Raw genomic sequence first — 11,824 nt, forward strand, 5'->3', positions numbered from 1 at the left:
TTCAAATTCAATTCAAAAATACTTTATTGATCCCAGAGGGAAATTAGGTAAAGTATAAATATAGTATATAAAGTATATAAAGTGGAACTGCAATGATTTGTTCTAATTCCACTTTATTGTAACTCCACAAGCCCCTCTTTCCCCCCTTTTCTGAGGTGTGTCTCAAAGTAACTCATTTGGAGGCTGTCTCTTTAAATCTAAAGGWGTTTCAAACCCCGCCCYCCTCCAGCTTCAAGATCAGTACACTCCAGATTGAGAGAGAAGTTGACAAATTAATTAAAAGATGTCAACAACAGAAGACTTGTCCATCCAGCCTTACATGCTGGAGCCAGAATCTGACCCAGAACCAGTACTGTCCTGGAATTTCCCCGCACGCGGGACAATAAAGGCTGTTTCAATTCTATTCTATTGGAACAATATTGTTCTGTTAAAAAAATGTGAGCATCTTCCATAAATGTATTCAACACTTTACCATTTTAACAAAACAAAAGTCAATTCAAGGTTGCTGTCAGACACTGAAACTGGCAAATATTTCCCGTTCTTTTCGTGTCTAATCGCATGCAAAACACAAACAGGACTTACTGTRGCTATTAGCTTGTCAACACAGTCAGGTGCAACGCTGTGGAGGTGTGTGAGGTGGAACTGCAGGTGGATCTTATTGTTGAGCATGTCCTGGCATAACGGGCAGCGCAGCATGGGCTGAACAGAGTGCTGCGTCATCACGTGCATTCTGAGGCGATTCAAATCCGTGTTGGTGAACTTGCAGTAGGGGCACTGGTACAACTGAATGGTGGCAGAAACAGGAACAAAAAAAAAAAAGGATTAGAGTGGGGGGAATTCAGGGTTAACATGGTAAAATATGTACTTTGAGCATGGTGGGCCTGCTTCAAAAAAAAAAGAAGAAAGAAAAAAGCTGTAGATCAGGAGAGAGAGAATAAGGACACYTCTTTTAAAGGAGCCGATCTCTCAGATCATAGACACATGTGTAAAAGTGAGCTCCACAGAGTCCTGGCACTGACTTCAAAGTGGTCTCATCTGTCAAATACCATATTGATTTTCTGTCTTACACGCAATTAGAAGTGCTACCAAGAAGAAAGAAAGATCATTTTAAATAGATTTAAAAAGGAAAAACTACACAACATGAAAACAGTTGGGAAGATAACCTAGTAGCTAAATTGCTGGAAATTATTAGCCTATTTTTTTATACTGAATTGATGTGCAAGTTTAAGACTTATGATCAGGTCTTGGTAAATGAGGAAGGGATAACTTTGAGCGAGAAATCTCAAATAAAAAAAAAAAGGGCAGAGTTTTATAAACATCACGGGACATGAATATTAGCCGAATGCCAAGGTTCTGGACGCTCACCTGCTCCGCAGCGGCCTTCTCAGCTGTCCTGGGACGCTTCGATGAGAGCGGACTCTCAGAGGTCTCAGACTGCAAAGAGGGCCTTTTGGAAGGAACAGGCGAATCTGACTGGTGCCGTTCCAAGTGGCCGGACAGAGCTGCATACGTTCACACAGACAAACAGAGGGATGAGAAGAGAAAAGCAGACATGTTAGGGCATTTTGAGAACCTGGCAGCCTGAGAGCAGGTCAATCAATAACAGAGTGGATAAAGGGCTTTGGAAAGTCTTTCTTAAAGGTGATGTAAGCACATTTAATGGAATGGGACAGTGAAAATTGTGTTATCCACATGTTTCCCACTCAACCCAAGAATTTTGAAGAGATTTTTTCCTTAGTATTTACTTAAACACCAAAATAATTAAATAAATAAATAAAAATGATAAATTCTAGATAGAGCAAACTTACATTTTGCATTAACAGATATTTTAAGTTTGTGTTATTTAACTTTGCTTTGTCGTGCGACTGCTTTGTTATGAGAGGAACAGAGATCTGCATTAGTTCACTAAAGAGTAAAATGTTTTCTAATCAGCTCGAGTCCATTTACCTGTCAAATGTATTTTTATTTAATTTTATTTTTTTGTCTGCTTCCTTCTATAGGGGTTGCCACATTGAGCAAACTTGCATGAATGATTTGGCAGTGGTTATAAGCCAGATGTCCTTCCTGATGCTCAAACTGGGAGTGTCAGGATTACAAGACTGTGGCACCGACCACTAAGCTACAGCAGCACTAGGTAAGGTAAAGCAAAACATATTTTCAAGTGCATGTCAAACTTAATGTGACTTTCCAAATTATTCTCATTTAAATCCAATGCATAAAAATGACAAAATAATGTACTATACCATTTTGTTCATGTCAAATAATAGTTTCATTGAGATGAGGGAGAAGGTAAAGTAGAATACTCTTTAAAACTTGTTTGAGTTTTATCAAGAAAAGGATTTTTTAAAACAAAAACTACTATTTACATGTGTTTTTTTTTTATTTATTAAGTTGCTTTTTTATCAAGATGTTTTAATCGCTTGGAAATTTTTTCAACGATTTGTTTAAGTAAGATATGCAACACCAGTAAATATTTTTCCATTTCTGTTTACAGCGTTCTACTTTCTGCTAMAGTTCTATAAGAAGAAGAAAAAAATAGAACATCGCAATGAGAAAAGCTGCTCTCAAACCTCTGCACAAATTTCAGTACTTCCCCAAAGCTGTTTTGCATATGACAGCGAGCCTTCTTTCAGCTCTCAGATTTTCAAGACATAACAGCCCGGCCACTGGGCACAATGATGGCATCAGAATGACTATTAGTYATTTCCTAGTATATTCCCATACAGCTGTGCTTTAGTGTTCAGTGTGTGGAAATAGAAAAAAAAGGCAAGGCTGCAGTCATTGTCAGGTGAGTGCCAGTCTTTTTAAAATCACTGTGTTTCACTGGCTCCCACGCCAAATTAGATGGCTAATCCTTTGAATTAAACAATGCTGATGTTACCAAAACATCATGTCTGTTTCTGTGCTTGTGGAGCAACATCTCACACAGGAGTCCCTGCAAAACCCTTTAAAACTACTTCATTTTCTAAAGGAAAGGTTTAGCTAGAGTTTGCAAAAAAAGGGTGGGGGGGGGGGGGCAAATCAGGGGTCAAAGAGTTAAGCTTGAGCTCTCCAAGAATCTAAATCCACGCAGACCTTTGTGTGGTGGAACTTTGTTTACCACTAGCTCAATGAGTTCAGCGCAAAACTTAAGGAGTTGTCTCACAACCCCTCCTAATGAACCCATAAAGAGTGAAATTACCCGTATTTGTACAGTTCGGGAAGGGCAAATTGAGAAGTGAGGGCACTAGTAGTGGGGGAGGGGTGGGGTGGCAGGGGGTCAGTTTAAGCTGGGCTGACCACGCTCCTGTTCCAGACATTAAAATGTCAGTTCCAATCAGGACAAGGGCAGTTGAGGTGATTGCCCAGTGGGAGACCTGGCTTTTGGACAGAGAGGCCTGGAAGAACTCCCAGAGACACCGGGATCAGCCAAGGAGACCCTATTAGGGTCCAGTCAAAGGCAATCCCATTAAACACATCCACCAATAAGCACACGGATTGTTAAACAAAAGGAACCTCCCATTCGCTGGCATTAACCTCTCAGTCATGGTACTGTCCTCACCAATTCATCCCACAACTCCTCTCTAGTCAGCATCTTCTTCCCCCCTATCACTTCATGAAAGTAAACAAGAGCAATCAGCTGTGGCCACGCTTCAAAAGTAGAGTGGTTTTATATTTCAATAGTTTGAATACAGTTCAGTGTTATTTTTTTATAGACATCACTGCCAAATTTCGAGGGTGCCTTGCATAATGCAGTTAAGAAACTGGTGAAGGATCTTAACCTCTTATCCTTTCCTTTCTTCTTCTGCAGCTCATTATTTCAAAAAGCAGCTCCTTGACTATAATTAACATCTACACCCACAAGGATGGATGACTTCTCTCCATCCAATTGTACAAAAATTAAAAAAGAAAGAAATCTTTATGAAAGATGTGATGCTATTTTTAGCAATAATAAAGAAATAAAATGCAAGAGATAAAGTTTAAACATAAGGCAGTTGCATCTCAGCTATAGCACTCATAAAAAAGAGCACACACTACACGTGGGTTACTGTTAGCATCGAGCATCCTCTCAGCCTCATAATTAAAAGAATAAGCACAGCGATTATACTTTCACAGCTGCTCAATTAGCACCAGAGAGGTGCAACAAGTGGCTGTTTATGCCAAAGCACAGAAAGCTGCTCTGAACTGSTTTTCTAGTTCAGCAAATTCCTGCTGAAGTGTGAGTGAGAAAGAAAGCGTGCAAGGTGAAGGAGGATGGAGGGCTACAGAGGCTTTACTCTGTGAAGTCTCACTCGTCACGGCCAATTAGGACTTCATAAATCAGATCCATTGCATTCTCTTAAAAAATTTAAAATTAAAAAAAGACACCCCAACACCATTGCCAGCATCATGACTAATATCTAAACCACTGTATCCAATTTTTACTTGTCAGAATGGAAAATAAATTAATAAAAAACTAGAAGTTAATAAATATAAAAGTATAGGTTTAAGTATATTTTTTAATTGTTGTATACAGCTTAATAATAATAATAATGCAAACAATCAAAAAAACTAGGAAAAATGGATAATCGCAATCTTCATTTTTAGAATATATTTATTTTAATTCATATATTTATTCAGTTCAGTTTCAATAAACAACAGCTTTTGAATCTTTTAAGATGGAGAATTTGAAATATTAACAACTCAATATTGAAAAAACACCACTCTGACTCATTTTGGTACCACAAGTCATACAAATTTAGGATGTTGCAAGCCTACATGAATCTGTTGCATTTTTATGCCTTAAAGTTCAGCCGTGGATAAATCTGACCTTTCCCTCTGACCATTGGTCAGAGTGTTTCCATTTAAATCAAGCTCCTTTTGATAGATTTAGACAATGGTTTGTGTTTGTTTGTTTTTAAATAGTAAGAAACCACAGAAAAAAAGAGGAGGAAAAAAATCCTACAAGCCCACAAGGTTATTATTAATTCATAACCCTTTTCCGTAAACCAGAGGCTTTTCTGCTGTCAAGTGCTCTAAGTGAATTAGACTTTGGCACCTTGTCTTTTTTTTTATAGCTGGACTTTATTATTCAACCTGGAAAAGGTTCTCCAGCACATTGCACCAGTCTCTGGAGCCATCCCCACAGCCTCGGTGTGTGGGGGAAAAAAAGATGGCTGTTGGACTAAATGATGGACAGAGCAAAGACTAGAATCACCACAATAGGTCATCGTATATAGAAATCTGCCAAAGAAGTGAACAAAATCACAGCAGCCCTTAATCTATGTCCTTGTGGGGAGGTCATTCATGTTGTGGAAATAAAAGTAGACAGCATGGAAGCATAGGGAAAATTTTTAAAAGTTTGCAGGTGTTTTTGAAGGACAATTTCTTTCCTCTCTGAGATGAGGTGCTCATCATCTCCTCTCCTCATTTTTCTGGTTCCTGTCATGTCATGGCAGCTACAGGTCTCAGTTGTAAAAAATNATAATCCATCACACCTTCTGTCCAATGAAAGTGAATAACTTTAATGTCACTTTACCCCCCCCCCCCCAAAAAAAAGTCACAGTCTGATAACCATAACTTCAGTTCTGTAAGAACAACAAAAACTCGCCGTGCATACTGAAACCCAAGGACTGCTTGTAGTACTACTTTCTGAAAAGCACATCTTTCACCTCCCCACTGCTGAGACCATCCAACACCCGTCTGCTTCCTGCAATGTAGAAAATCCTCACCTCTATTCCCTGGGCAAAGTTGGCTATTAATATGGAGATGATTCAACTCCCCTCTGTGCTACAAGTCATTTTCTGTCAGTGCTGTGCTAACAATAATGTCCTTTCTTTTTCCCTCATTTCTAACCAGGTTTTTAATCTACAGCCTGTGTCAGAGCCCAAAGCAATAAAGGGCAGTGCTCAATTTCATCTTTTATTTCTGAAGTAATTACAATGCAATAAAAACAAACTGATTTTCTTTTTCAACTTAGAACCAGAGGCAGATACAAGGAAACAATTTCCTTATTATTTATAAAGGCCTAATCATCTTGCTTAGAACAAAAACTCAAATATTCTATAAACTATGAAGAATTTGCAGTCTAGCCTTATAAAAAAAGGGATTATTTAGCGCTGTTATTATTAATCTATGGGCTGCATGACAAGTTATTCACCTTAGCAGGACAAAGCTCTGCTGCTCGGCTGTTAGGAACCTTGTGGTAGAACTCATAAACAGGGGGCTTTCAGAAAGGTCCCTCACAAACAAGGACAATTTATGGCCTATTATCTTCAAAGACAAAAGGAATTATAATGTGAGGGATGACAAACACTCAAAGGACGTGACGTGAATATGGAAACACTTTCATTGCTGGATTCTCACACCACTTATTGTTTAAAAGCAATCACCACTGCACTGAATGGCCTACAATTTAAAGCACCAACAATATAAACTTGAATTATTTAATTTTAACCAGGCACGGGCGTGCAATTTCAGCTTCCGTCGAGCTCACATAAAATCTACATATTTGCACTGATATATGGAGAACAATTCACATTATTTGGAAAGTGTGTTTTTGAATTGGCACTACCCAAAGACTGATGGCAAGAAACAGAGCTGAATAAAAAAAAACGCGAGAGAGAGAGAGAGAGAGAGAGAGAGAGAGAGAGAGAGAGAGAGAGAGAGCTGACTGCAATGCCACAGTGCTGCGTCTAGGGGATGCTAATCATCACATTCATTATACAGATTACACAAAGCAGCCACAATGTTGAACATGTCTGCTTTTTCTTTTTCGCCACCTGGGGTGCACGTGTGCTCGCCGAAGCACAGCGACATAAAGACAGGTGGAGCGAAAAGCACACACAGGTGCAGACACACAGACACACAGACTGTAAATTATAAGCATATCTTCTGCAGCTGCTTTGTTGAAACAGTTTCTCAGATTTAGAGTTGACATTGATCTGAAAACACAGAAGCATTTTGTAGGTGTGTGTCTGTAAAAACCTGCAGCAGAAAAAAAATATTGTGTCGAAAGGGAGTCAAAACCTGTCGCATCTGTCCACTGATGTATAAATCCATCAAACAAATTCTTCTCATTCTAAAAACTGATAAAATTAAAACCTTCTTACATAACTAACAAGTCTAAAAAAAACTGCACATCGAATAGGATTTTGTTCATTAAGGCATGTCACCAGTATTTATGCTTTTGAATGAGAAGAATTAGGAAGGAAATATCAATACTATTACACAAGTTATGCCTCGATGGAACTCATCTTCCCTGTTTCACAAAAATACAACCAAATACAGCAAGATATTCAAAATAGTTTATTTGATAGGCAGAAAAATAGGCCATAYATGGTAAATATAGACTTGAAGTATAAAGCACCTAAAGGTAGGCTATTACGTATTTTCCAGGCACATTGTTCAAATCTATATAACAATCTAACTATGTTACCTTCAGTTGTTTTGAAAATGTTGTATATATCAAAAATAAAATTGACTTTGAATCATAGTCTATCTTAAAGCCTTGAAATTGGCCTCTGTCTCTTTAAGAACCTCCTGTTCTTGACACGCCCACCTCACTCACTGGGGGAAGGGGTGCTACTTGGGGCGCACGCTCGGCTGGGACTGAGCTCCAGGGAGGAGCTAGGTACAAATAGGCGGAGCTTTGTACAAGCAACTGTTTAGGCAGCTCCACATGGCTACCACAAGAGATTCAAGGATTTATCAGACATGCATGAATGAGTCAAAGCAACACACTGTGTATGTTTTTGATGACATAAMATGATATTAAGCTCAAAAATGTTTTTTTTTGCATAATATTCCCCACCCACTTTAATTTACAGTATATATTGTGGCTTAGTTAACAACTGGCAAATATTTTTATTTTATTTTTTTACTTTGTGCTTTACAAAATATCAATGATCATCTGAATGCATATATTTATATGTTGTGTTCAGTCTTCAATATATGCCTTGTTTTGTTTTAGCTGGTTTCTGCCCCCTGAGTTGTTCACAGAACGAGGATGACCAAAGTTGAAATATATTTTTTCACTCCTTGTTTTCACCACCTTGCTCCAGCTTGTACAAATTCTATCAGTTTTCACTAAACCCCAGAACTAAGACTACTCGTTTCTTCTTCTTTTCAATGCGTCACCTCAAAACGAACAAAACCTTCTGCAAAACATTTATTTTTAATGTGTCCACCTCTGCAGGTGTCTCCGTAATTTTGATCTTTTACACTGTGGTCATGTCAAGCTTTTTTTTTTAACCTTCCTTTTTTCTTACACTCACAGCTGCATTCCCACACTTTCACATGGTGCACACCATCTGGTTTAATAAAGTAAAAAGTTAATATACTGAAGCTCTTGCCTTTAAGCAGAAGGGTCTCTGCTAGGTGACAAAYGTGCAAGCTGAAAGAAGCTCATAGATATCCATTTATACATATTTTATAACGTGACCCTTTGAATTTCTAATCATGAAAGATGATTCAGTTGCAGCACATCTAAGTCCTAAATAAAGTTATAAATTCTTTGAAAAATGATGTATTTCCATCAGTTTAAATAAACACCAAACTAATAATAATATATCGTAGAATAACAAAAAGTAGCACAGCATATTGTTTGCAGTGTTTTCAAGCAAATGACATTTACATACATTTGTATGCATTTTACATGTGCATCTCTGTATTGTTCTTGAGACAAATAAAGCACAACAGAATAATGAAGGCATCTTTCAAGAGATGACAAGCCAAATACATATGCATTTTACAAAGGCTTCTGATGTACCTCTAAATGATTTTAATGAATACTGGGAAGCTGTGGAACAAGAAAGAGAAAATGAGATTGACAGGGGCTTTAAAAAGGAGGAAGTCTTTTTTTTCTGTGCTCGCTAGTACTGTCTGTCTGACAGTGACTGTCATTTGTAAAGGAACAATGTTGCGCTCTGTTCCAACAGCTACATGACAACCATGAGAAGAAGTACTTCACTGCTTCTAATGATGGATTTTAAAAGCGGCTCAGCCTCAGACAGCAGGAGGCTGAACACCTTTCTCAGAGATAACAGGTTGGCCAAGACTCCAATACGCCACATTTTAACAAACACATCCTCTGTGCACTTACTATGCAGCATTTCAGACAATCAGCAGCTCAAACAAGTGCTCCTCTGTTTACCAAACGCATTGTGAGTTCTTCCTCACTTCCTGCCWACAAGACAGGTTTTCTGCATCTGCTCTGAATGGGCATTGTATTTGTCAAATGCAGAAAGTTGGATACACAGCGAGAGACCTTTCAGTTAAACTAAAGTTGTCTACTTTTCACTAACAACACAGCCTTGAACCCCCCACACCATCCTACCCACCCACCCTTCCACTGACATCAAACAGAACCTCAGACCTGGTTTCCCTAATGCAATGCTATTTTTAACTAAGCGTTTCTAATAAGYTGCTGGGAAGCTGTAAATTTTTCATACGCAAGCACATATTTCCTTTGTGAAAACACAGAAACACACTTATTTGCTGATTAGTGACTGACAGAAGGGAGGAAAGGAACTGAATATGCTTGTATCAAATTGCATGCCTTTCAAAAAGAAGGAATCCTAATGCAAGGAGTCGTCTTCCTGTGCACCACAGGTATGAGTGAATTATTAATCGGCCAGCTCATTTTAATGCTTTTTAAAGTGCTTTATTTTGATGTGCTAAAACATACTTTTAGCCATATTCAGTCAGGCATGCATATCATTATTTCTTCCATCAAAGAGGAGTGTCGCCCTTTCAAAGAGCACAAACAACTCAGCCTCATTTAAAATAGAAGTTCAAATATCAAAGACGTTTTACAAAGGCTAGGCTTCAAACACTCTGATGAAGTTTCCTTTTTTTTCCTGTACTTTACGAAAACTTCGGTATGCAAAAGGTGCCGATTGTTTTGCAGCTTTTAACCTGACTAGTGTAAATCAAAACATCCTGCAGTAACACAAGAAGCTAGACAAGTGAAAAGCATCTATCCAGGCCCGTTACTGTTCAGTGTCATTAGCATCAGAAATCTTTTCTGTTCTGTAAAAGATGTATGAACTGTCAGCAATGTTCTTTTGCTAATACAAAGTAAATCAGGCGTGAAAAATAAAAATTAAACTATGCTTCATTTATGCAGCTTCAAACACCTGAATAAAACCAGTAAACAAAGTTCCACATATAGAATTAGATGCAGTGATGCACAAACACTGTGCAATATGCTATCTGATCTAATTTAGTTTGAAACTAAACTAGCCTCAATTAATTAGATTTATTTGTTTTTCATACTTCTGCCAAGTTTTAAAGAAAAAACATGTTTTACCATATATCAGTAATAAATTCAGTACAGTGTGTTTTTAGTCCACTGAGACCCGATGCTAGTGTAGGTGTATGTTTACTGGAAACAATGATCAGAATGGGTAAACACAAAAAAAGCAAAAATCTGTTCTTATGTCTCCTAGTTACAACAATATCTACAAATATTAACTGCAAAAGCAAACATTTTGTATTCCACTTTGGTCTTGAAGACTTCCYGCCAAACTCAAACATCCACACAAGGTTCCATGTTTCAACTGTAATCCCAGCGTGAGGTAAAGTGTGTCATCAATTGGTGAAAACCTTGAAATCATATAGGAACAAAATAACAGAAAAAAACTAAGTTACTTTTTTCAAAATTGAGTTTAAGTGGAAGTATCCCCCAAAAAGTAAAAAATAGTAAGTAATCAATTGAAAACAAAACTGTTTCTTAATATTACTTAAAAAAAATGTCAAGCTTGAGGCTGCTCCCTTCAAACGGAGCCCTACTTCCTGTTCAAGACACGTCACAATCACACAACAAAAGTAACATAGAAAGAACCTCTGGGGTCTGAACAATTAACAAAAGTTTTGTGAAATCACGTATSTGCATGTGAACATGTGCACTGTTAGAAATGCACATCTGTTGAGCAAAGGCAAAACATGGGTCACGTGTCACTGAACTTACTTTTTTAAATTAACTTTAATGCCTAGAATCATGCATGATGAGAATGTCGTATTTCTTTTCTACACAATGGAATTGTTTTGAAAGATTGTGTTCTGCACTTAAAACAATTAAGTTCCTGGTTAAACAAGACAAAAGGCCTGTTTTTCAGGCACCATACAGCTGCATGGCCATTCATGTCTCTTGAACTGTGCTTTCTAAATGTGTGTGTAAATATTGGCCTTACCTGTCCCTCTGGAGAGCTCCTTCTCCCCCCCACTTTCTCGGTCTTTGGTTTGGTCTTCCTGGTCTGTGGTGGTCTCGCTAGCAGCCTCCACATCCTCGCTTAGCTCTCCTGTAGGTGAGGAGGGGGGTGGGGGGGGAATGGGATATGTAAATCACCACACCATCAGAATTGGTGGAAGCACTTAAAGGGACGGCAGCGTTTTWTTTTTTTTCTATAGGAGCTTGCAACAATTACATTTGCTGACACACAGTTGCAAGGCTAGCAGACAAAGAGGGCAGAACCTGCTTTCTGCTCTCTGTCCCATATCACCTAATGATACTGTGAAATTTATTTGATCTCAGATTATAAAAGAGAGTTAAATTGAGAGGGGACAGGAAAAACAAATCAGTCATTTTTTATTAAAAGTCTCAAAACCATGATGGAAATGAGATTTTCTTTTCTTTGTTTTTAGCATGGACATAAAACTGTAAGGGGAGAGAAGGGGCACACATGGCCTAAAGTGGGCAGATAAAAAATATATTTGTGACTTTAAGAAAAAAAGACCTTTATTTCACACAATCTAGTCTCTCTCTCTCACACACACACATACACACACACCACTGAGTTTGTTGAATGCCCAAGATGATAGCTGCTAACTAACACATATTATGTCCACAATGGAAGATGCAGGC

At 38.1% G+C, this 11,824-nt stretch overlaps 1 protein-coding gene across 1 annotated transcript in view; it reads right to left on the reverse strand.

The window, feature by feature from the left end:
* Window positions 1-586: 586 nt before the first annotated feature.
* The window catches only part of zfhx3b (zinc finger homeobox 3b), a gene marked incomplete at its 3' end in the record, with an annotated part of 205,084 nt that continues 193,846 nt past the window's right edge, over window positions 587-11,824 (reverse strand). The window contains 3 exon segments of the mRNA XM_014027330.1: window positions 587-783; window positions 1,366-1,502; window positions 11,154-11,261. Coding sequence (XP_013882784.1) covers window positions 587-783; window positions 1,366-1,502; window positions 11,154-11,261 — 442 coding nt within the window.

This window comes from Austrofundulus limnaeus, unplaced genomic scaffold (assembly GCF_001266775.1).
Source record: "Austrofundulus limnaeus strain Quisiro unplaced genomic scaffold, Austrofundulus_limnaeus-1.0 Scaffold5, whole genome shotgun sequence".
In the NCBI taxonomy this organism is placed as follows: domain Eukaryota; kingdom Metazoa; phylum Chordata; class Actinopteri; order Cyprinodontiformes; family Rivulidae; genus Austrofundulus; species Austrofundulus limnaeus.